Source organism: Anneissia japonica, unplaced genomic scaffold (assembly GCF_011630105.1).
Source record: "Anneissia japonica isolate Jap-2015-1 unplaced genomic scaffold, ASM1163010v1 scaffold3040_len1308831_cov196, whole genome shotgun sequence".
Lineage (NCBI taxonomy): Eukaryota > Metazoa > Echinodermata > Crinoidea > Comatulida > Comatulidae > Anneissia > Anneissia japonica.
The window spans coordinates 344277-371726 of record NW_022718257.1 but is presented as its reverse complement, the minus strand read 5'-3'; the positions used below and the strand labels follow the sequence as shown (position 1 = coordinate 371726).

The window sequence follows — 27450 nt, the reverse complement described above, 5'->3', positions numbered from 1 at the left end:
GTGTAGGAGTCGTATTTTCAGTCCATGGAACACCATACGGATTGGGTAAATGACATTGTATTATGCTGCGATGGAAAAACATGTATGTATTTTTTGTATACCTGTCAAATATACATTTAACATAGTATCAAAATCAATCTGCTATTTAAATTGTGCAAATATTAATCGTAGAAAATACGCCTATTAAATACACAAAACAAAATATGTTTTTGTTTTTACACACCCAGGTTATTAAAGAACCTTTCAAACTGGTTAACTTATGTTAAAATTTTATTTATTTTTACACAGTTATTTTCCAACAGTAATATCAGCAGCTTTAGATGCCAGAAAATATGCATAAATACTCAAAACAAAATCTGTTTTTATTTAAACAGCCAGGGTATTACAAAATCTCTTAATTACTGGTTGAATTATTTTTAAGATTTTATTTGTTTTTACACAGTAATATCAGCATCATCAGATGCCATGGTGAAGGTGTGGAATGCTCACAAAGGATTTTGTATGTCAACATTAAGGACACACAAGGTAAGTCTGTTTCATATCCTGGTCCTACTTCAACAGACCTGTGAGTGCCATTATTATGGTGTAAAATTGTACTTGTTGACAGTAATCTACATAGTTGTAAATATTTAGTTTTCCTCTTCTTAATTGGGAATTTGAATACCTCAACCATGCAGTTTACTAGTTTTCACTTAATTGTTTTTTGTAGGATTATGTAAAAGCACTAGCATATGCAAAAGAAAAAGAATATGTTGCTTCCGGAGGTCTTGATAAACAGATATTTTTATGGGATGTCAAAACTTTAACAGCTCTAACAGCAGCCAACAACACAGTAACAAGTAAGTCTACAATAGACACATTCCACTAGTTTGGTTACGTTATGTATAGTGGGTATCAATTGTAAACAGGCAGCGTGAGTGACCTCGGTAATAGAAAAACATGTGGATTCTGCTGTAAAGCACATATTTGATGTTGAAGAATGTTGGTTGAAATTACCAAATTGATTGGAAATTGAACTTGGGAGTTTTGCTATAATAAAAATACGGGCCCCCAAACATTGAGATTTTTCGAGAAATGCTAGGCCTAGGCCCCTGCATACGTACGGCCTGTTTAGGTATGCACAAGAGTCTTTGATCCACGAACTGCGATTTTGACACGCTACGATTCTAGGCTAGCTAAGGTTTACAAAGGATCACACCAAAGCATGCACAGCTCATTGAATGCTAGAATAAGTAAATAAACACTATTTTGAACAATCATAGTGCCTCTCCTTGCCAGTTTTCATGTTAATGGTGGGTGGTTTTTTTCAAAAGCATAATATTACTCTTTTCCTATACTTCAACATTGATCTGACTGATCATACTGTAAATTCTCCATAGTAATATCCACTATATGTCACGTGACCGACTGTAAACAAACTTCACGGAATGTGTCTGTTGTTATACAGTTCAACTTAAGGATGACATTTATGATTTAGGATTACTTAAAAATGTGCTTGTTGACCACAACATTGTTTGGGTGGGCAAATTTATATTTTTAGTCAAACTACCTCATTGTAGCACCATGATGAAGAGGTCCTTAATTGTCTGACTGGTAAAATTTCCGCCTGACCCCACTCCACCTCCCCCTCTGGTGCCACAACTGCGGCCAGCCTCAGCTTAGAACCCTGATTCTGCTCTTGAAGCTCAAATCCTTCTCACAAGCTTCCTCACATTCAAACACACAAAATATTTTAAATATCTTGTTTTCAGCATCATCTCTGAGTGGGCAGAAGGATTCCATTTACAGTTTAGCAATGAATCCGGCGTGCACAGTCATTGTTTCCGGTTCAACGGAAAAGGTTTTACGAGTGTGGGATCCTAGAACATGTGCCAAAATGATGAAGTTGAAAGGTCATACTGATAATGTCAAAGCTTTAGTTGTAAATAGAGATGCTACACAAGTAAGCATACACTTTATTATTTTTGCTTTGATGATAATGTTGATGAATAATGATTAATGATAATGGGGATGATAATGTTGCGGGTAACAGTGATGATGGTTAATAATAAAGAATAATTCAAATTTCTGTGTATTAGTTAAGATAAATATATGTAAGCTGAATATTTGAAAACTTGAAATGTATATTAAAATTTCTAAGTCAAATGCCTTTGCATTTCAACAGTGTTTATCAGCCAGTTCAGACGGTACAGTGAAACTATGGTCGTTAGGGCAACAACGTTGTATAGCCACGTATAGGGTTCATAATGACGGCGTCTGGGCTTTACGAGCCAATGATGCATTCACTACGTTTTACTCAGGTGGGAGAGATAGAAACGTGTACGCAACGGACATGCGACTGTCTAACAGCAGTGTACTCGTGTGCAAAGAGTCTGCGCCAATTGTCAAAATTCTTCTTCTACCAGATGAGAATTCTATGTGGGTTTCAACAACAAAGTCTGATTTACACAAATGGGTAAGATCTTCAAACTTTTTGGCTGACGACATAAACTAATGTCCCAGGCAATTTGCTGCGATCCACTTCTGTATCTGTATCTGTATGGGGACTGCATTGGACCTCACTTTTGAGTAAAGCATACAGGCCACATGGTATTGCGAATGTGGTGTAAGCAACAGATCGTCACACCAGAGAGCCAGTAGCCGCAATTAATTAAAGTGACATTAAAAACAGATACTCAAAATGGGTCATTAACTGATAAAAAAAAGTTGAAGTAAAATTTTTAAATGGTAATTAGCATGCACTCTGTGGCAGATTCAAGGGGTAGGGGGTTGCCCTGGAGGCCGCCCTTCCCATAAATTTTTCAAAATTATAAAAAAACGATAGAGGTACCATTATAAATATTCTTTCCTCAGTCCCATCGAATGCGGGTGGACCCTCTATCTGTGAAAGTCCCTCTCTGGGCTATCTCTATTTCAAATTCCTAAAACCTCCGATGGCACTCTTTTTAATAAAGTGGGGGGGGGGGGGGGAATTGTTGGAGGATGTAAAATGTAAAATTCAATTTTTTTTTTATCCTATTTTTTGCCAACCCAATTTTGGGTCGCGACCCATAGATTGAGAACAGTTGTCCTTGATACAAACAAATATGTATCTTTAACCTTGTGGTTAAAGATAACAAACTAATAAATATACATGAACAGTGGAATCCAATACTTGAATTGTTTACTCTGTGTATTTAAGTTGTTTGCTTTAAATGGACCTTCCTTGAGTGTCAGTCAAACAAACATTTTCACCAATCAGAATATTATGTTATTCAGTAGGTGGGGGCCTGGGAATACACGCATGTCCCTCAAATCTATATTCACAAAATTGAGTAGTACAATGTTGTGTTGTGGGACCAAAAATTTACAAGGGATGAGGCTTGGCAGAAAGGTCCATTAAAAATTTAAGAATTTTTACGCAATTTGTCATTGAAAATACATGTTAATAACTGCTAATGAAGATAAAATTAAATGTGTAATGATATTTTTTTAATTGTTTTTAGTCAACAAAAGGAGTTCAGTCACGGTTATCGCAGCAAGCTGATGAGGAGAAGCTTATTCCAGTTTGTTCAGAACCTAGCCAAACAATAAAAGGTCTGTTATGATGTTGTTTACAGCTAGACTTTAAATGTCAAAAGCCAAGCAGCTTAATCTCTGTCTCTTATACACATCTTTTAAAGGAATAAATTATGTATTCAACTAATTAACTTTGAAGTATATATTATGTATTCAATTCCCTTGTATTAATTATTAATCTGTTGTTTTCCAAAAAAATATAATGTATTTCTCATCAATGATACAACTCATAAAGGAAAGCATTTTCAGTAAGTTCAGTTTGATCCGGCGATGAACCGGCTGTACACGGCTGGAAGAGACTCAATAATTCTTTCCTCAGTCCCATCGAAGGTGGGTGGACCCTCTATCTGTGAAAGTCCCTCTCTGGGCTATCTCTATTTCAAATTCCTAAAACCCCCGATGGCACTCTTTTTAATAAAGTGGGGGGGGGGGGAATTGTTGGAGGATGTAATTGTAATGTAAAATTCAATTTTTTTTTTTATCCTAGAGAGTCTCACAACCCTCTAATTATTTGCCAACCCAATTTTGGGTCGCGACCCATAGATTGAGAACAGTTGTCCTTGGTACAAACAAATATGTATCTTTAAAATATCCTTTTTGTTGTACCTTGTGGTTAAAGATAACAAACTAACAAATATACATGAACAGTGGAATCCAATACTTGAATTGTTTACTCTGTGTATTTAAGTTGTTTGCTTTTAATGGACCTTCCTTGAGTGTCAGTCAAACAAACATTCTCACCAATCAGAATATTATGTTATTCAGTAGGTGGGGGCCTGGGAATACACGCATGTCCCTCAAATCTATATTCACAAAATTGAGTAGTACAATGTTGTGTTGTGGGACCAAAAATTTACAAGGGATGAGGCTTGGCAGAAAGGTCCATTAAAAATTTAAGAATTTTTATGCAATTTGTCATTGACAATACATGTTAGTAACTGCTAATGAAGATAAAATTAAATGTGTAATGATATTTTTTTTTTATTGTTTTTAGTCAACAAAAGGAGTTCAGTCACGGTTATCACAACAAGCTGATGAGGAGAAGCTTATTCCAGTTTGTTCAGAACCTAGCCAAACAATAAAAGGTCTGTTATGATGTTGTTTACAGCTAGTCTTTAAATGTCAAAAGCCAAGCAGCTTAATCTTTAAGGAGGCAATCTTGCATGCTCAACAAAACTTGTTATTATTATATTTATTAAACTTTTTTGTTGTTGATATGGCTGATTTTTAAATAAAAATAAATTTAATAAATGTAGTTTTGTCCAGTTAACTCAACTGAACTGGCACACTATATTGTGTGACTATAATGCTGCATAATTTTGAAATGTAGGCATAAATATTACTGTAATTGACCTTCTTGTTTGTGTTCTTGTGATTTTAGCTTCATAGTTCTTATTCTTTTTATAATACAGACTACAATTGTATAGCACCACAATTTCGATTTTGTAATGTTGTGGTTTTATTCATTTTGAATGGTATATTTATTTATATATTTATTTTTATTTGCAGGAGGTACAAGTATACAGCAATATCACATTCTTAATGACAAACGGTATGTTATCACTAAGGACTCAACTGAAAATGTAGTATTATGGGATATTCTTAAGGTAAGTTATTGAAAGCATTGAACTGAGTGTTATCATTTTACCTTTATTTTAGATGAATGTAAAACCAAAAGTGGAAAAACTGCCGCTAACAGTTTGAATAATAATAATGCCCTTTGACTGCAAATATTATAAGCAGTCCTTAATTGAACATTAAGACCTTGTTGTTTGGATGAGAATAAATATATAATAACTGTTCGTTGGACTTTTATCATTGAATCATATACAGTTGAACTTCCCTAAGTCAAATCCAAAATTGCATTGAAAAATTGTTTGACTTAGTGGTAAAATCTCAAATCTTGGGTGAAAAAATAAAATTAAAAAAATAAATTACTAAAAATAAATAAATTTTAAAAAAGTGATATGTTAAATAAATTAGTTAAACTTTCCAAGAGACAGATAGACTAATAGAGTAAGTATTTATCACTAATGCACACTCATAACAAATTCATAGTTTGAAAATAACAATTTTAATATCCAGGGAGGACTGCTCCATAAACGTTACTACTTTCCCGTATTTAGAACATCATAGCTAGCAAAATTGCCGCAACCTAATATGGTATATTATTTTATTCCTCGTTTCCATAGGCTTGTAAAGTTGAAGACTTGGGTAATGTAGATTTTGAAGTTGAGATCAAGAATAAATTCAAGATGGTCTATGTTCCGCCTTGGTTTTCTGTTGATCTGAAAAATGGAGTAAGTGTGTTAATTATCATTATTATTATTATTATTACATCATCATCATTATCATCATCGTCTGTTCAATCACAGTCAGTTAACAATGGATCTTTCCGGAGTATCAATCAGACTTAACAACTGAGCAATCAGAACAGTGCCAGGAATATGCGCGTGTCCAACAAACACATGTGTTGCCGCGCATGTTTATACGCTGTTGTTTTGCGAGACCTTGGCAACGATGTACAACGGGCGGGGCTTAACAGAAAGGTGCGTATCACATAGTTCCTGTTCAACATCAACAGAAACAGTGGTGTTCATATTAATATATTACATTCTAAGATGTTGATATATACAAAAGTAAATAACAAAAGCTATTGAGGGCTCAAACAAATACTAAATACAGGGTAATTATTTTTATTATCATTAATATTTATTTATATACTTTTATTATAGTGCACTTTCCAATCGATTCCTCTAATTCTGAGACCCCTCTAAATCAAGACCATTTTTTTCAAAGAACCAAATAATCTGCAATCTGTTAACATAAGGCTCACCCTCTTAGTGAAGACTGAACCCCCGAGACCACCCCAAATTTTCAGGTCCTAAAGGTGGTCTCACATTGGAGGGCAAACTGTATTATTATTGCTATTTTATTTTGGGAAGATTTTTATACATTGTTGATATTGCTGCTGCTGCTACAGCTGCTATTGTCATTGTTGTTGTTTTTTTTTGTAGATTTTTATAATGTTGCTATAATGTTGTTAATGTTGTTGATGTTATAATTGTTGCCATTCTTTTTGTTGTGTATTTTATGTTGTTATTGTTGATGTGGTTACAGATGTTGAATATTCACCTTGAAGAGTCTGATGCATTTGCTGCGTGGGTGTCAGCTAAAGACGTTGGCCTAAATTCTATTGACGGTGGTGATACAAAAGGTTAGTTCTCTTAATGTAATTTAATAGCTACATACAGTATCTAATTCTGTGTATACTAAATATATAGCTCATATAGCAAATTACTGTAAAAACAACAATTATGTAGAAAATGGTGGCCGGTTGTCGGACGCATTTAGTTGTGGGAATGAATCCAGGTGTTTCATTGGATGTTAACCTATGACCCTTGTGATTGGAATGCAAGTGTCTTGACAACAAAGCTGTAGCTGGCCTACTTCCTTATACTTAATTACATTTTAAAAACTATTTAAATACAGTTTATTTTATGGTAAAAATTGGTTATGTAGAGTGCAGAATTGTATTACACTAAGTGATTTGTTTCATTTGTATTGTAGTGAATTTTGGTGGGTTATTACTCCAGGCATTACTAGAACACTGGCCAAAAACACATGCAATAGAACCAGAAGATATCAACGGACAAGGTATATCATCTAATTTCCTATTTATTTAACAATAATTATAAAAATGCACAAAAGCTAACTTCAGAGACTTACATATATATTCTTTCAAAAAAATGATTTGGATTCAACATAATACTAATGAAAATATTAATGATATGACGATGATAATGAATAATGAAAACAAAAATAATCAATGATATTAATAATTCATAGTAATACAGTAATATATAATAGGATTAGTAATAACAATGTTCTTGGTGTATAGTCCAGTCATGATCATATTCATATTTATTCACACAATGCATGCAAGTGGAAACAAGACAAAAAATGATATTTAGACAAAATGCAATTGTGTCTAGAGATGCCAAATAAGCCAAAGGCTTTAAGGCTGGCTCCACCAGAGAAAAAAACGAAAAGTAATTTGTTCCAGTATCAGCTAGTATAAACAACACTTGCATAATTATTAGGAATCGTCAAGGTTGCTTATTTCATATTACAGTAAATGGCTTTGATGGAAGCAGTGATGATATGAATGTAAGTGGGGAGAGGGCACCAATGGGCAACGGATATTTCAGCGTACCTGGACATACACCGGTCATTTTAAGCGAGGTGAACGGTAGAACAATGTTTAGATTATTATGTCGCGATGCAGGTGGAGATTCTGAACAAATTCTTCTTCAAGATACTGTCCCTCAGTGGGTTATTGATATTACAGTGGAGGTAAGAAACACAAATACACACCACGCAATTTTAATATTGCTTTTCAGTAATTTAATGTCAGTGTTGGCTTCCATCTTTACTTTCTGCTACCCTGCTTATTGTTTTGATAGAATCACATCACTTATCTCATTTTATAATTTAGATTATATATTATGATTATATATTATACAGTTGGGAAAATATACATCACAAGTACAGTTAAACTTGCCTAAGTCAACTTTCCCCTAACTCGCATAATTTCTAAGTCAATCTTATTTTACAAGGCAAATTGTTGTGCTTTCCATTCATTAATGATCTGTAAGTTGAATTTTATCTAAGTCGAACAATTTTTCAATGTCATTTTGGATTCGACTTAGGCAAGTTCAACTGTATAATTGTAGTTCTGTTTACCATTGGTGTGTTTCAGAAAACGCAACCCAAGTTTAACAAGATCTCATTTTTCCTGCAACCACATTCAACATCTGGTGCAAAGACTCTTAAAAAGTAAGTTGTCTTTTTATTTTTGATATAGACTGCTATTTGTTATCATCATCGTCGGTATCCAGAAGATTGACATCATCTTCATTATTCCCATCTACATTATCATATCACTGTCTTTATTATTAATTCCAATTTCAATTATCAAGAAAATCAATTTAAAATCTTTTTATGATTAATTGTCACCTTCATTGCCCAAATCAACATCATCATCATTATTTGTTATCAGCAAAAACTGTGACCAGATGTGATATTCTTATTACTCATCATTACTTAAAACTTGGAAAGGTATTCAGCCACCTTATTATTATTAATTATTATACCTTATATTAGAACACATACTATAGTTTCTATTCACTTGTATACTGAACATCGAACAATAAACATAATCCTATTAATACAGTAACTACGCCTCGTGTCTAATTTAATACAACTTGAATAAAAAGTTTATAAAATAATATCCTCATTAAAGTCATCGCTGTCATAATAATCATTATCATTGTCAAAAGTCAAGATCATTATTTCCATATTTAGCATTTTTTGTAAGGATTCATATGAATCATATTTTTTTGTTAGGATTTTTTATTCATTATATATATATTTTTTTAATATGTATACTTTAGGGATAGGCTGTCAGCTAGTGACATGCTTCAGATTCGTAAAGTTCTTGAGCACGTCTACGAGAAAGTGCTTGGCGTGGAGAACGGTGGTCATCCAGGCATGACGAATGGTAAAGACCATGATAGTCAAGACGCTGCTAGTGTTAGTGCTGCAGAAGAAAAGGTTGAACTACTATGTCAAGATCAGGTATGTGTTTTTAGTCAGTTAAATTGATTTGTTTTTTTGTTTCTGTCACATCCAACCACATATACAAACTAATTGTAATATTTAACGATGCTCTATGAAGTAAGCCTTTATGAGTGTTTTTTTTTTTTTTTTAAATGTAAGAAAAATACCTTGTGTTTTATTTTATTTTATATTTATTTTATTTAAAAACCTCAACCAACAGCGAATAAAATTTACCAATGACCATAATAATATGTGGTGTATATAATTTACAAATATATACACCAGTATTTAACCAAGTCCATGGTTCTATAATACATTATGAGAGGGTTACTTACTGGTAATAAATGTTTGGACAAATTTTATTCCCCCCCCCCACCTACTCCATAAACCCTCGTACCCCTCAACAACTCTAGTTGCCTACCTCAACCCATTTCTGTTTATGTACAGGCCTGGGTTTTTGATTACTCAACATACTTCTGTTAGGGCCTCAAGAAAAACTTGGCATAAATACACAGATTATATGTTACCTTTCTACAAATTCTTATTCCTTCTAGATAATTATTATGCTTGAAAACTTACCCTATGCTCCAGTTATTATACTGTATGTATTTATGGTTTTCAAAAGTGAATTTACTCAAATATTAATTTTCTCTTGTCATTAATGTTTCTCCTTTTTACAATATGTTTTTTTTTTTAATTTTAAAATCTTGTGGATTATTTTTTAATTTATTATTTCCAGGTTTTGGACCCAAATATGGATTTACGGACAGTACGGCATTTTATCTGGAAAACAGGCGGAGACTTGACGCTCAATTACAGATACAAAGCTGGACACTGAATTTTTTAAGATGTGATGAAAAATATTTTTGGATTCAAGTTTTTTAAAAAATGCAACAATAAGTACTGTGATCACTTGCCTGATGCAAGGCAATTCAGCTGACTATAGGTGGCGCTCTGAGCGAATCATCGTTGAGAACTCATGCAATCTTATTGGCTGACAACGCAAAACTACAAATACAGATAGTTACAATGTATGAAACTTTCATACGCAATTCACACAAAAAATTAAGAAACAAATTAATATCTTTACATTACAGTCGAATCTGTTATAAACTATGACCTACAATACTATATTTAAGACAGATTATAATAATGAAAGAGTTGTAAATAATTTTGTACATGTATACATATACACATGTATATGCTAGTTAATAAATTGAAAATATGTATTTATTGTCGATAAAATTGTTAAAATATTTAGTTAGTTGTAGATCTAAAACTTATTACTATATCTTTGTTTTTTATTTGTACTTTTTATATTGATTTTATTAAATGTACCAACATTATATTAACTATGAAGGTACACCTCCAAAAATGAACCAAAAGATAGTTTATACAATTTGAAATGCCATCGCATTATCGTAGCATCTAAGAGATTGTTTCTAATGTTGAGTGGTGAAGTTCAGAATAAGCATCTAGTGATTTTCATTTGTGTTTATAGATTTTGTTGTTCCAATTGGCGCTATTAGGGAGCTTGATTGCACGATGACAGAACGTAGAACGTAGTGACGTCACTAATAAGAAGTCATCTGCGCATGTGGGAATTTTGGGTTCTCATCGCGTGGATTGTAGGGCGCAATTTGACTGAACTACGTTGTGCACAGGGCGGTCACGCATCAGTGAATCCGTTCTAGCGTCATATCATCACACAAATCAAATGCTCTGTCTATTGTGCATTAACTCTGAAATATATTGATGGCCTATCCAAAGTATGAAGGGATGTTTGGTTACTCTTGAAGGATTCAGTAGAATCAAGCAAGGAGGATTTTTTGCAAGATATATCACAAAGGTGACTTCCTAAATTATGATTCTAAAGCCCTGTTTGACAATAACATGTGACATGCCTTAATATGGTCATGATAACATGAGTGACCAGTAGCAAGTTTACAATGTATTATTATTAGTCCATCTGCCTGATGCAGACTGTACATTAGTGTTGGAGCTCAAACTGTGTTCTTAATTTTATATCAGTTTTTGTAGATCCTCTGCCAAAATAACTTTTTCATGTGTCCATTCTTTGCATTTGTAACAAACAAAATACACTGTACACTATATTTTTAGTACAGTGGGGGGAGAGAGGGGGCTTGACAACTGATATGGAGCAGGTTTTTGTACGATAAAAAAATACTTCTTTTTATGATGTATAAATTTAACGGCAATTGAACAAAAGTACATATGGATTCTTTACGTAGGTGAAGGGTTATTCTTAGTAGTTCAATATTTAAGTAGAATTTAATAATCATTTAATAGCTATGTGAAAGTAGTTTATATTTATTCCCATTCAGCTCCAACATCAACAAATATAGTCATCAGCTCTTGCATACCATGTCAATATAAGATAATGAAATCATGCAGACCTCTAAAAGCTAACCAAACACTGTCTAAATTTTGGTATGCCAGATTTTAGGCTCTGTCCAGACTATCAAATTTTATTTGACAAACACATTTGATATGCCTAAATATGGTCATGATGACATCACATCATGACCATTTATAGGCACATCATGACTATATATGGGCATAAAACAGTTTTTCCTCAAATAATATTTGATAGGTCTGGACAGAGCTTTGCAATGTGTAATCAAACTTGAAAAGTGTATGCCTGTTACAGACAAATATCTAACAAACAAATGTGTCTTTCTATGTCTGTTCAAAGTTGGACAATGCGCTACTTATCAGTCTAGCTAGCATGTTGATGTGGAAATTTTAATTTACTTTTTACTTGGTTCATTTTACTTTCAGAAATGTTAACTGAGGCTACATACCTCATTCAGAACTCATAAAATTTATACAAACTTAATATAGGGGGTTAATTTTTATCCACAGAACTACAGTACTCTTTTAGACCATTACAGTATATTGGTAAAATTAGCTACGTACAAAGAGCTATCTAGTAGAAAGAAGCTTGACTGGTAATGACCTGTGTACCTTGAAATTATTTTCCCCCAATGTAAACAAAAACTAAATCAAAAACCTGCTTAATATTTATCTACATTTTATACTAATTTGGACTTCTAAGATACATAAGTTTCATAAATATATGTTTATTTTATCATAGCATTTATGTTGCTATAAGACAGACTTAAATTATTAAATTTAACCAAAACATATTCTAAATCTTTTCACTTAGAATACAAATTGTATTATGAGAAATGCACGATACTGCCAATTCATTATAAACAACAATTGCAAATGAAAGCAAAACACTTATAGATTTAGAATTCTATGGCCGGTTTCCTTATTAATTTATTCACTTACATAAACATACAGTAATGATTAAATCATCTATAAATACTTCAAAAATTAGGCGTATTAGCAGAGTAACGGAAAAAACATTAATAAGGTGGAACAAGTGAATATGCTGTTATTTTCATCATATTGAAAATAAAATTATAATTTACCAAGTGTCCCTTGATTGGCTGTGTAGCAGACTTCCATATATGGACATTTGACAGTAGAACAAACTTTGGTAATGCTAAATCAGTCCTTTTAAAAATTATCTGAGATTTTTGTTGTTAATGCCAAGCATTGTGGATATAAAGATTATATGTTTTTTAATAATATTTTGATGGAAAACAGGATGGTCTGTTGTTTAAGTAGTCTTCATTTATATTGTATATTCATAAAAAAAAAATACACCAGATGCATTTTTGCTCATATAAATTTACACATTGAGCTACGACTTTTATTACTGTAGTAAAGAAATACTGCCACCAAAACATTAAAATGAAACATTGAAATGCTCCTAAAGTCGGGCACTTGCTGCGCCCGATGCGATTCTATGAAGGACGCAATGCCGCAATACGCGCAACGGATCATTTTCAATAACAATCTGGCCAAACTGCCACTGACATTCAGCAGACAACACTGTGTCATTTAATGTTCACAGGAGCAGAGTTGGATCAGGCAGCCGACGTTTATTCATGGCGCAAGTGATAATCCCATCTTGATGATAATAATGCCAAATATTTATATAGTAATTCCAAATTGAATGATCAAAGTTGCTTAGCATTATTAACCCCAGTCACTGGATAACATACAATGGCAAACCAGCACAAAGTGCAACCTTTCTTGCTCCTTGGGGAGTATATCTCGTCATGTGCTTGCACTCAGCACACAAAACTAGTACATTCAATGCCACAACATCTACCAGGTTCCCATTTATACTCCTTGGTAGAGACAGACAAACGTAGATAAAGTGCCTTGCCCAAGAACATAAGCGACTTGCACAGTGAAAGTTTTGAACCACTGACCTTAAGGTTGGGAGTCCAAAGCACAACACCGATGCACAAACTACTGTATTATGAATTCCCTCCTTGAAGTGGCATCCCCCAACTTGGGACCCCCATGTAGTTGTTTAGTTTAAACATGTCGTAGATCAAAAATTTGTTTTACTAAAAAAAACTTAAATTTGCTGCCAGAATTCTAAGGATAAATGCCAAGGCATTCATTGGATTGGTATTTTTTTAAACATTTAAACAATTTCTTTTTCATTCCAACGTGTTAAATGTATAACTAATAACTTTTATAAGGTAATAACAATTCAGTATTTGTCAAGTTTATAATAAGTGGCACTATGTTTTTAATATTCATAAAAATTATAATTCCAAGTAACTGAAGATCATCTACCATGAAAGATTTATTTTATCATTTATTTGATATAAAATGTTAGCACTTAGCACAGAATCAAATTATATCTTACAATACAATTTCATTTAAAATATTACATTTTAACATAAGATTACCATCTGAATAAACATAAAATTGTATGATTTAAAATAAAATGTTATAATATAATACTTTAACATATGAAGACATAACACATACAGTATACGAGAGCCTAGCACAATATGTGTCACCTGATAGTTTGCCGAAGAATTTGTCCATGCTCTGGGTGAGCACTTGTTCAAGGGAACATCAGTTTAGTGATCATTGTTGGCACTCGGAGTGGATTGTTGTTAAAAAAACAATCCATCAGTCACAGTTGTATTCAGGGCGCATGAACTCATGGCGGTTACCGTCGCCAACACAGTGTGCGCCTGCTCTCGAGATATAACCAAATGACAGCAATGATAGACTTTAACCAGACACCAAAGAATCTCCAATAGTTAACTATTCTAAAAATGTTCTAAGCACTACATCATCCTATTTTGTAAACATAAGCATTTTGAAGTAGAGGCCTTAGTAAGTAGTCACTAAGTTTTATCGGAGAGAAAAGTTTGCACCTTTGATAAAATACATTAAAATCAACTATACACTTTGTATATATACATAAATACTCATAACATAAGCAATATTTTTCATCCAAGGATGATTTTTTAAATGCTTTAATTATATATATTTGAAGGGAAAAAAATGGCTTTAGTGGTTGAATTTACTCGTGAAATTTGCTTACGACTCCACTTACTACTTGCTACACTTTGTATAAATACTCAAATTACATAAACAATAATTTTTATAAAACAATGATTTTGAATGCTTAATTACATATTTGACAAAAAAAATTAACTTCATTGGTTTATTTTACTTGCAAAATTCCTTCTGGTTTTTGCTACCAAAATCTGGTAGATATCACTGAATGATTTGATGTTATAGTGAATAAAGGTTAAGTTTATTTAAAACTTTATTAGTCTAAAATATGGTTTTAATCTCTGTGTACACTAATAAAAGTAAGATGTAATTTAATTACAAGTTATTCACTATCAAACTCAGTTGAATGTACCTTTTTATTCTGACTATTATAGTGTAAACAAGGTCTTATTTATGACTTATTGACTAAAAAAATCAGTTAAATGTACAATTTTATACTGAATTTGTTCAATTTTGCTATATCTAGCAACATAAGTTAATTAAAAATATATAATTCCATAGGTTATTTTATAATCTAATCTACGTATCGTCCATGAGTGATGATATTTTTGTCTGTCTAGACTACTGTAAACTGTTCTCTTCTGTATTTCATACAAAACTATAATTTAACTTCTCTCAACTTCCTGCCACATCTAGAAATAGAAACATAATATTGTTTCCTGTTTTCTTACAAAAAGCTACAAAATGATTTCTTCATTTTCTTCAGCTTCTAGTCATTTTAATTCGGGCCTTTTAATCATCGAACGAGCAAGACTTTCCTTTGTGAGTTGTTTATAGTAATTCACTTTATAAACCATGCACAAACTGTCCTATCCAGCTTTGTTGAACAATAAAAAACCTTGTGCTACAAATATAGAATGCATGAAAACAAAAAAATATTGTAAACTAACATACACTTGATTCATGACTAAATAAATGCCTTTTAAATGATATTAAGAAAGTATACTTCTTCTCATCCATACCTTAGTAGTAATTATTATGCACTTCTAAAATGCACTGGTAATGAAGTAGGGCAGATAAAAATATAATAGCCAGTTAAACTTTATTGCTTTACATCTAGTCAAGCTGTCATTCTATGATCTTATGTTGAGTTACTATCTTATTATACTAGAACAGATCTATGATGCTGAGGATTTTGACCAACAGAGGACTGAAAATGGCATACTGTAAGATGATGATGATACAATGTATGTAAATTACTGTAAATTATGTGGTGAAAGTTATAAATATCATTGCAATATTATAGGTCTAAAGGGTATACAAGGTAAACGAATCTAATTTCATGAATAATCGACAACTTCAGACTATATACTTCATTTATTTACTAACTTCTTGTCTTCAATGCAAATCCTTCTATTATTACCGGTGTATAATTTATATATTAAAAATTTTTATTCACGTTGGTATTTTAATCAAATCTAAACAGAAAATACTTTTAAAATCACAAACTTAACAAATATATAATAATACGATACATAACATATTCATATGCTCTGACTGTAGGTGATGCCAATATATATAATATACAAATAAGAGCAGGTGTAAAAATTGTCCAAGACAAACACTGGATATATAACGACATAATGATCTTATTCATGAATTAGACCAAGCTACTGTAAACACACAGCTGAGAGAGTAACATTTAACAACACAAAGATTGTATGGAACTTGGAGCTGTATGATCATCATAAACATGTCTAAATATGGTCATGATGACATCATATCATGAGTATATGGGCATAAGGACCCCAATGGAAAATGAGTTTTACTTTTTTTGGCTTTTCCTTCATGTAATTACAGTCATGTTTTTGTGCAATTTTTTATCTTGTCCATTTTTCGTATATCATGTTTATGTATGTATTTTACTACTCTGATTACTAATAAATTCAATTCAATTCATACAAATACGCTGTAGCCTAAATATGCTATATTACCATATAATAGTATAATGTAAAAAACACTGTCTATTTGATTTTGATTATAGATTTGTAGGATATTTTAAGATTATATACTGCCATCCAAAAATAATTTACATAAATAGGCATTTTACTATACTTATCCTTAAATTTGCTGCCGGAAATTTAAAGGGTATGCAAAACTACAGGAATATGTATTGTTTACAGTTACTGAAAATGTGTATATGCGAGGACAATTTTCTCTAGTTCAAAATTGTTCAGCTATTAACTTAAAATTAAAATTACCCCATTTTTCAGTGGCAGTACTGTGTATTTTTAATGTTTGTATTGATGTTTGCATTGCACTGGTGCATTGGTAAGAATACTCCTCAGGGGATGGACGACACATTATATTTCCTAAAAAACCGCTCCAAAAATTTGTAAAAATGCTGTATAATATAAAAACATTATAATTTTCAATATTATTTGCTGAAAGACTGTGTGAAATCATCTATATAGCATTTTCCAGCACTGATCTTTGGTCTAACTCCAGCAACAAAGTTAATTAGGTGTTGACGGTACCAACAACCAGCATATCCTACAGATCATCAAATATTTATTGGCTCAGTTTTAGTCATGTAGATTGAATTGGCTCTGTTTGCACTTGTCAAAGAATTTCAACAACAGGGTTTTTTTCGTTCAGTTGTAGGCTCATTATCCACCGAAATAACGTTCTTGTCCTTAACTTGTTTGCTTCCTCTCGTTGTCATCCTATCCTCTCCTATTGGCAATAACTCTTGAAAAATGTACTCAAAAACATCGCACACATTTTCGCCTGTTAGCGAACTGGTCTCGAAAAATGGTCGTGTTTCAGGTTTTTTGTTTTTAAATCGCGGTTCATTGATTTGCATTGCAAATTCTACCGCCTCCTGTTGAGTGACTTGGCGGGCATTCTTTTTATTCTCTATCGTTTTTGATCCGGCATCGTGTCCGTTTGTGGCACTGTCGCTTAGGTTTTTTACAAGGTCGAGTTTTGTACCGGTCACACAAAATAGACAGTCCTCTTTGGCTGCATCAAGAAGAGGAAGGAATCTTTTCTCTAACATTTCAAAAGTCTTCTTGTTTCCAATGTCATAGGCTAGGATTGCAGCAGAGGCATCTCTGCAATAGAAGGAGCTCAACCCAGAAAACCTCTCTTCTCCAGCAGTGTCCTGTAGTGTAAAGAATATTATGCCACATTCAGAAAAATAAAATAAATTACTACTGTTAGGTTTTAGCTAGGCTTATAACTTACAATGTAAGGACTAGCAGAATAACAATAATAACTTACTATGTCTGGTTAGTAAAACAGAACATAGGGCTTTTCCTCATTACCCGTTATTAATATTCACAATAGGTAGAATGATGTCATATTTTAATATGCACATCTTTGGAACATGGTCTTTGCTTGGGCAAAGTTTGAAGAAGATCCAAGTACAGCAAAGTGCCAGACCGAAAAACAATTGCAAAAACATAGAAAAATGGGATAGAAGAACAAAATCAAAACGAAACAATGGTTTTTTTTCTGCTAACGCAACTACAACACTTACCCATATTGCTATGTTATACTGCCCCCACTGTTTCAATGAAAAACATGCTCCAATAGTCTATGTTAAGAACAGAAGAAATATTAGCATTGGTTTAAGATGTAGCAAGAACAACAAACTAACAATTAACTTCAAGATGTTCTGAAAGAAGAATGAGGAATACATACTCCAACATTGTGTGTAAACTGGCCGTCCATATAGCGTTTCACCAACGTTGTCTTGCCAACAAATGCTTCTCCTACTATTACTACTTTCACATCTCTAAGAAAAACAAAATTATGCATTATATAATAGACAATACAGAAATGAGTCATGTGAAAACAGACACAGTGAGCAATACCATCTGTACAGTATTATACGAAACTGCATGAATTCTTCTCACCTTTTTCCATAGTTCATACTTTTTAAGTACTGTGCAACTCTGGTAAAAAGCGCATACAGTATTAAAATGCTCAAGTATTATTATTATTATTATTATTATTATTATTATTATCATTATTATTATTCAGATTATTTCAAATGTTAAAAGGTTCATCCTTGTTGAATAGAGAATGCCAGTAAACTACTCTAAATACTTGGAAATGAACATTTTCAGAATCAATTGCTAGTGCTCCAAAGGTACTTCCTCCCACCACCACCACACCCTCCCTCCTCCCTTAAAGTGGTAAACCATATCACAGGTAAACGTGAAGGTGCTGAAAACTACCTTCTCATCCAAAGAGTGGTACACCCAGAAATCATGGAGGGATACTAACATTTTCAGAAGTGTTAAAATGATGTATCAGTCTTACACTTTTTTTTTTATTATAAGAACAAGTAAAATTTTGCCCATGCTCGGTGTTACTATTTGCACCTTTCAGACAAGGCTTGTTTGTTGTTGACACTATTAAACATGCTTAATTCATGGAGGAAATATCCTCCATGCTTAAATACAGTACACAGTGGTATAAATTACATTGCGTTTTCGGCAAGGGTTCATAATAAAAATAAATAAAATAAATTAATTACTTAATTAAAAATTGTATATCAAGCCGCAATTCGAACTCACTGTCTTTGGTTTCCTTATTCCCTTACAACACATTACTAACGGACTACGCCATCTATGCGATGTGTCCTATAAGTGGAAATAGCAGTAAAGTACAGTCCTTGCTGAAACCCCTATTTTGTTTTGTAGGTAGGGGAAACCCAGGGATCAAACTTAAAAAAAGGGCCATGAACGTTTGTTGGAAATAACTTCTAGTTTAGACTTTTTTTATTCCTTATTTCGCGTACTTACAAATAAAAATAAAATTTTATCGGTAAATGTAAAATAGGATGGTTAAATGCTTCAAATTTATATAATGAGGAAGAAATATACATATCTTATCTTTGGAGATTTCAAGGCAGCAGAGGGCGTAATAATATTAAAAATAAACTTTTATTTTTTTTCTTAAATTTCAAATTTTTCGTGGCGGCAGGTGCACTAATTGATAAAAAATAAAATTTTATTTTTATTTGAAATCATCAATATTTGCAATTGGCAAGTTCGCTAAACAAGTTTTAAAAAACAACAACAACAACAGCAGTAACGTTCTGGGGTTTGCCTTGCGCAGACTCAAAAACTTATTGAAGTTTACAACACAACGCAGACCCTTTCAGGATAGATAGAAAACATGAGTGATAAGCTAACAATGTTTTATAATGCCCTTAACAAAATACCACTTGTCATATATCGTTTTTGGTCTATGCTGGTATATGTCACCCCTATGTATATCTTATAAAAAATATAATTAAAGTACAATATAACTCTCCATACATTGTCCGAAAGTGTCCACATGCAGTTGGATTAAAGAATATCTTTCGAGACAAGTAGGCGGTTACACTGATGTACTGGTCTATACAATCCCTGTTGTGGACAGACGAGTTTAGCTGGCTGTGGGTTACAAGTTATTGTACTAACTAGTCCACATTTTTGAGACTCCAGTCTAAAACGCTATATAAATGTTAACTATACAAAAGCATGGTTACAATATTTGCAATCCCACTGTAACCATAGGCAAGCGTGCCACTTGAAGCAGCGCCAATATTATGGCTGTAGGTTGCAGCGTCCCTGCCTTCACAGCTCGGGCCATTCGACTTTCCTATTTCCCAAGGAATAGCCATCTTGGAATTTCTAACAATTTACTCATTCGTTTACTGTTGTTTTACTGTGTTAATATTATACAAAAATGCAATTTCAAATGGACATGCCATATAATAAATACAGTAATTGCTCATTGGTTAGGAACTGTTAGTGCCCATCACCAACTTATAGGAGGCTTTTCATTGAATTATATAATCTATTACAACTTCTTTTTGCTTGATTTGAGAAGTTACCATTTATCAATAAAATTATAGAGCTACTGAATAGCTTTAAAATGACACCAAAACCAACTCAATAGGTGCTACACTTACTGAGATACAGTCAGTTAAACGAACAAGGTATTGCTAATTAGCTCAAACTTTGTTAGCGCGTATCTCACTAATTAAGAGGCCTAGAGGGTCAGGCTCACTATAAATGTGCAATTGGACTTTAAAAATCAAGAAAAATAAAGTTCAGTTAACAAACTAGGGTTTTCTTTAGAACGAAACTTTAATATGTCAAGAGCAATTCCCCAAAATCTTAACATTTAACTTCAAATAGTTTTTTCACAGCATACCCTTAATAACATTATCAATACATTTGATATGCGATAACGTAAGTTACTGAACCAATGTTGAATAATAGATGGTTGTAAGACGATTATCTATAACCGAGTGTAAAATGTACCTATAAATATCATTATACATACAATAAATAAAAAACCAAGCGGGGAGAAAAGTGCCACACCCAAGTAATTACACATTTACCAGTATATTGATTTGAAAAATTGATGCTGCAATAATATAACAATATATTTTAATCCAGTTGATACTTTTCATTTTCGCTCACTAAAAGTAAACAAACAACATACATCTTCCATTCTTTTCCATTAAAAATCTACGGAGATGCTCTGGTAACAAATGACATAAATTTGCTAAACATACACTTCCAATGATAATCGCATTATTTATGTAAATGTTAGTAACATCAGTTTCATATAATTATGTAACACCGATCATGAGTCTATCGTTGTAAAAACAAGTAAAATTATAATTTCTCTTCAATTGTGAGTATATACAGTGAATGTTATTAAAAATAAATGAGCACATTTTTTCAAAACTATCATAAACGACTATAAAAGAGTATTTTTGTCTATAATCAACAACAAGAACATTTGATTTGTTTTTATATTTATTTTAGTTATGGTTTTTGAGAAAAAAATCATTGACGTAGTTAATAATATGTTCATTTTTAATGATATGTGGTTAAGCCCCTAGGTTTGCTTGTTCTTTCAATTTGATAAAGTTTTGTAACCTACGTTACCAGGATTACTCATCTAATAGAACATTATAAAGATGATTTGCAAACATATTTATTTGAGAAAAAAATCATTGAAGTAGTTAATAATATGTTCATTTTTAATGATATGTGGTTAAGCCCCTAGGTTTGCTCGTTCTTTCAATTTGATAAAGTTTTGTAACCTACGTTACAAGGATTACTCATCTAATAGAACATTATAAAGATGATTTGCAAACATATTCATTTGATGTTAAAGAATGTTGATTAGGTAAATGTATTTAATGTGTAACGTTCGCTTTCATGAATTTACTCGCGATTATAATGTACACATAATATATTTTACTGTAATATATGTTACCATCAAAATAAATCAGAAACGTATGAAAATAGTATTAGTATACTTGGTACTGACAAAATGTATGGAATGCCAATTTTTCAGTTTTATTGAGAACAGAATGATCTGAGGACATAACTTCAAATTGTTTAATTAAAAAGTATTTAGGCCCCCTAGGCCAGGGGTGGCGCCAGGATTTGCCCGACAGGGCGACCGAGGTCGCCAACAGGGGGGGGGGGCCGATGCCCCGACGAGGGATCAGATTTCCCCAACGAAAGCAAAGTGGGCGTGGTCGAGCTTGGATTAAAAGGTTTCGAAAATGGTCCTTGGGGCGAAGCCAACAAAAATTTTCACAATTTAGGGGTTTCAAAGGCTTATTTAGTCGATTTTAGAGTCTATTAATATGTAGAAAATACATATTAATTTCTCCCGGACGAATTGTGCTTTTCCTCTCCGACGGGGGGGGGGGGCCAGCTCTCCCCGACCGGGGGCCCTAGGCCTACCTGTACTTTGTTGGAAAACTGGAGATGTGGACTGAAAAATGAGATTAAAAATCTATGATTTAAAAAGTGGAATATGCACTCAAAATTCAATGTTATCTACTAGGTCTAGGCTTTAGGCCTAGTACTCTTATTTATAATATTTAAAGCTTTGCTTTGCCTTTTAAAATCTGTCTGCCCCTGACCCCAGTGCCAGCAGTGAATCTTTACTTAATAATACAAATAAGAAGGGTTGAATATGCAAATGCCAACAAAATGGTAAGATTAAGAATGTTGTTAGTAGGTTACGTACAGTAATAGCAAATAATAGTCATTACAACATGACGCAACAAGCTTAGATTTCCACATACATGCTAAAAGAGCGGGACACTATTAAGCTCACAACTTCCCCACATCTATCAATAGTATAATTATCATCACGCCACGACGATAAGTCATCATCGACATCAAACCAATCTACGAGCACGACTGTCGGCAACCAACCATGCCCTAGCCTAGCTAGGAATCTAAGGATGGCCCTTCTCTCTAGGATACTTACGCCTTCTTTTTGCCTGATCCACTTTGTGGCGCTGCCATTATTTACGAAAAATATCACTTTTTAACGTGGATTCAGTAAAATGCATTGCCTATCAGTTTAGAAAGCAGATCTTTATGTAAACCCTCTGTCATTGCCTGTTCGTGTATAAATTTGCATCCGTGAATCGAGTCGATCGACAGAAAGAGGCGCTATACAATCTTTGGAAAGACGGGGTAGTGGCTATCGGCACTGCCGCAGTGCCGATTTGGCACAGCCGCAGTGCGAAAAAAACTGCTGTTTTCTATCGACACTGCCGCAGTGCCAAAAAGCTGCTGTTTTCTATCAGCACCGCCGCAGTGCCAAAAAGTTGCTAAAAGCTGCTGTTATTAATAACAATCGAATCGATGTTTTTATCTATAGATGACAGTAAGGTATCAATAATTGATTAGGTCTAGCCTATATTATTGTTAACATTATATTATATATGTTTTACAATTAATAATTATAATTATTTCTAATTAAATTATTAAATACTGTATACCGTACATAATATATAGTCCTAGGCATATATTCATGTATAGGCCTACATATAATAATAATAATAATAATAATAATAATAATAACAATAACAATAACAATAACAATAACAATAATAATAATAATAATAATAATAATAATAATAATAATAATAATAATAATTTTACGATAGTTTGATTGATGAGATAATAATAATCAGCATAGGCTTATTAAATAAAATTACGTCCATGCAAAGCCTGCTTTTAAATAAAAAAAAATTATCTACCGTACTGTATTTGATTCTGTTTAAAAAAATAATCTTATAAATTAGAAGTTTATTTTCTGTGATAATTTTATCCACATAGGCTAATTCATGTTTTCAATGTTAAATATGGATGATAAATAATATATATATAAAATAATAATAATATTAATAATAATAATAATACAGTAATAATAATAATAATAATAATAATAATAATAATAATAATAATAATGAAGGTGCTCGAATAATGCTTTTATAAAGAATTAATAATACTTCATACTTCAATAGGCCTTTTTACGATAGTGAGCGGAGACTATTTGTTGATTAATTTATAGAAATATATAATAGGCAGGCCTATATACCATTAATAATGATTCAGCATATTAAATCAATTAACAAATTAGTGACGCCGGGGCAATAGTTGATAGTAATAACAGTATAATGAATATCCACATAATTGTTGAATGCAGGGACCTATCTCTAGAATACATTAAAAATACAAATTATAATTCGGGACAAATAATTATCTTTACATGATATGACCCATGTCATATGTGTACATCGTGAACTCAAGCGGTAAAGTACCGGTAGTACGTACCGTCCCGATTTGTGAGTGTTTGTTGATTGTGACTATACCACACGAGGCAATTTTTTTTCTTTTTTAAAGGCAGTTAGTTGATGGTGGATTATGGATAGCAAACATGGAGGTCGTGGGTTCGATTCCCACGCAAACCAATAATTTTTTTTTTTTAAGGCAGGCCTAAAAAATTAAGGGCCAGGGCCTCGAGACCTCTGACAATGGCGGAAGGCTCATTCATACTGAAATTCGTGTTTTGCTGGTGATTTTTTTTCATCCAATGGGAATTCATATATATTTTATATGAGAAGAATCTATGAATATTCAGCTTTCTGTTTACCGGGAAGGGGGGGGGGCGGTAACAACAAGATATTTGATTGGTAAACAGCCGAATCCAACGAAGTCACTAAAAAAAAGTAAAAATGCAGCCTCTACGTGGTGGGCGGTTAGCATAGCACCAATAGAAAAGTGAAAAATGACGGTGACTTTTTTCAAGCAATACAATTGAAACAAATACTAAAGCAATCAGTGGGGGTGTAATCTGTGAGCGAGTAATCTGTGAACGAAGCGTGCAGCCATAGGCTAGGGGCCAGGGGGGCCGCCTAGGGCCCCCCGGCGGGGTCCAGGGGCAGGGCCCCTGGTGGGGGTCCAAGGGGGCGAAGATCCCTTGAAGCCCAGCACATTTGAGGAATATGAGGTTGTATTGAGTCGATTTTGACTATCTAGCATGGTAGTTTTCACTTCTAGAAAACATGATGAAGTTTCTCAGCAACATTGAACATAAAAATGACAAAATCAGCAAAAAGGAAAACTAATATCCAAAATCGGTTAAAAAAAAGTCGTCAAACAACAAAATCCGCTACTGTATATTAACATTGAGTAAATTATACAATTGTTCTATTTCTCACCAAGTGGATTTATGCGTATCCATTCAATTATCTCAAAAAAAAAAAAAAAAATTTTTTTTTTTTGTGTGAAATGCCACGCGCGCCACCCCCCTTTTTTTTGTGAAATGCGACGCGCGCCAATCTCCCCCCTAAATCCCCCTTTTTTTGTGAAATGCGATGCGCGCCACTCCCCTCTAAGCCCGCCCCTTTTTTTTGTGAAATGCGACGCGCGCCACTCCCCTTTTTTTTTGTGAAATGCGACGCGAAATTTGAAGATATAGGCTAGTGTGGATTTAAAGTCCTAATGATAATGTTCAAAATAAAAGTCAATGAATGTAAGTATGATTGTTGAAAAAGTGGTCAAAATTTTATTTTTATTTCTCACCCTGACCTTCGCCTGGGCGAACCGTGTGGGCGAAGGTCTGGATCCGCGCCTGGGCCTTCGACACAATTGATCACAATATCATATTATTTAAATCATTTTGATACTGTCAACTTCAAACTGATCCCTTGTCTCAATACTTGCTGCTAATAAACTTTCAATCAACCATAATAAATGTAACTTCATCCTCTTTGGGACCCCACAGCAGTTAGAATGTAGGCCTATTGATACCACCCCTTTTAAAATGTTTATCGACAGTTAAGCCTATGACATACCCTCTGTTTCAGTCAGCTAAGTTCTTTTTAGGGGTACATTTTGACAGTGGGCTAACATGGAAAAAAACATATCAACAAAATAGAGAATATAATTTTTAAAAGTTGGTATTATTTTTAGATTATCCCCATTATTTGTATTTTTTATTCCCTAATCTTTCCTTATTTGAGATACTGCAACATTGTTTGGGGCAATACATTTATCCAACATTAACAAACTGCACATTCTCTAAAAAAAGCTATTAGAATTATATCTGGCACTCCACCATGGTCTCATTCCTCTCCCTTATTTTCCAATTTAAACCTTCTCAAACTCTCTGATATCAACAATATTCAACAAGGTACTTTCTTGTACTGTGCCGCGGGTGCAGAGCGCCAGGAATTCCCCGACGAGAGGTCCAAATCCAAGCTTCCTACAAGGACTCCACCCAGTCGGGAAAAATTAAATTTTGTTAATAAAAAATTAAAAAAAATTGGTTAATTATGGGATTCTTTATTTAAAGGGATAATTTTATACCATGCAAGTTAAGAGTTATAATAATATATAGTATATAAATAACTGAACAATTACTGTAGTTCAGGCCTACGAAATTTGTGATTTGATTCAGTCTTCTGTATTATAATCTACCGGCACCGTATGTTTTAATAATTTTAATTAAACGTGGTTTGATACCCAGGGGTGGTGCCAGGATTTGCACGACGGGAGGTGGGGTTCCGAGGTCCCTGACCGGGGAATGAACTCGACGGCGAGAACAAGTGGGCGTGGTCAAGGGGGTGGTCGAATGTCGCGCTCTCTCAAAATCTTTCGAAGGTGGTTCATCCCCGGGTCCACCGCAGCCGCACCAGGGAGGGGCGAAGCTCCCTGAAAGTATGTCCATTTAGGGGTTTCAAAGGCTTATTAAATCGATTTTAGAGTTTATTAATATGTAGAAAATACATAAATTTTGTTTGTCCCTGACGAATTGGGGGTTTTCTCCTCGACGCAGAGAAAAACCTTTTTGTGCCTAAAAAAATAAATTGTACAAATTTGTTTTCCTCGGGCGGAGCCAGCCCTGGCGCCTGCAGAGCCATATATATATAGTTGCGACATTCCGCTCCTTGGTTTGCGAAAGTCACGTGGTACTCACCATCCACTTTATGTCATAATCTTCTCGATGAACACATGCAAAGTATATGAGTTACGTACATTGCATATAATTTACACACACTTAATTGGGTTTACAATTATATTTTATGATTAACATCACTTAGTATGGACAGCGTATTAGAATTCATGTATATAATCGAATATTTGCGCGCGTGCGTGCTCGCGTAAATTATTGAAATGAATTAGAATTTCTTTCAATTATCGTTAATTCGTCGCATTTTAATTAATGAAGACTGAAGACCCGACGTATTTTAATTAAAAATGTAAATTAACTAATAAGTATGTATTTTATTACGCTCTTCGTTCCCCTGAGATCATCATTAAAATTTTATTTTATTATCTCATTCGCCTACATGCGTTCGGAAATATATTTAAGCTAAATAATAATTTTAAAAAAAATTGCCGCCCTTTTCTGACGACCATTAAAAGTTGTTCGCTCAACAATATTAAAAAATGATTCTTCTTAATTTCAATTGTTTGTACAGCCTGTATAAATACGAATGACAATGAAAATAAAGGTGATGTTTTATAATCTTAAAAATGATTTGCTGTTTCTATTGCA

At 33.3% G+C, this 27450-nt stretch overlaps 2 protein-coding genes across 5 annotated transcripts in view; one reads left to right on the top strand and one right to left on the bottom strand.

Annotated features, from left to right (window-relative positions):
• LOC117110508 (WD repeat-containing protein 48-like) overlaps positions 1–12907 on the top strand; it is an 18340-nt gene extending 5433 nt beyond the window's left edge. For 2 of the 4 annotated variants that reach the window (XM_033253251.1, XM_033253249.1), the window contains exons 6-16: positions 1752–1942; positions 2165–2455; positions 3486–3576; positions 5068–5165; positions 5751–5858; positions 6679–6775; positions 7129–7215; positions 7694–7914; positions 8321–8397; positions 9015–9198; positions 9920–12907. In XM_033253251.1, the coding sequence (XP_033109142.1) occupies positions 1752–1942; positions 2165–2455; positions 3486–3576; positions 5068–5165; positions 5751–5858; positions 6679–6775; positions 7129–7215; positions 7694–7914; positions 8321–8397; positions 9015–9198; positions 9920–10018 (1544 nt within the window). In that variant the 3' untranslated portion in view covers positions 10019–12907. Of the gene's footprint in view, positions 1–10; positions 83–442; positions 526–709; positions 840–1751; positions 1943–2164; positions 2456–3485; positions 3577–4552; positions 4644–5067; positions 5166–5750; positions 5859–6678; positions 6776–7128; positions 7216–7693; positions 7915–8320; positions 8398–9014; positions 9199–9919 lie in introns of those variants that run through there. The other 2 variants (XM_033253253.1, XM_033253250.1) reach the window with 2 other exon arrangements.
• A 966-nt stretch (positions 12908–13873) lies between these two features.
• Positions 13874–23057, bottom strand: LOC117110509 (ras-related protein Rab-20-like). Its single transcript, XM_033253254.1, has 4 exons — positions 22864–23057; positions 18259–18352; positions 18095–18151; positions 13874–17716 (listed from the first exon to the last, which is right to left on the bottom strand). The coding sequence occupies exons 1-4, from the start codon at positions 22899–22901 to the stop codon at positions 17183–17185; spliced, it is 723 nt and encodes a 240-aa protein (XP_033109145.1). The 5' UTR covers positions 22902–23057; the 3' UTR covers positions 13874–17182.
• Positions 23058–27450: the final 4393 nt, after the last annotated feature.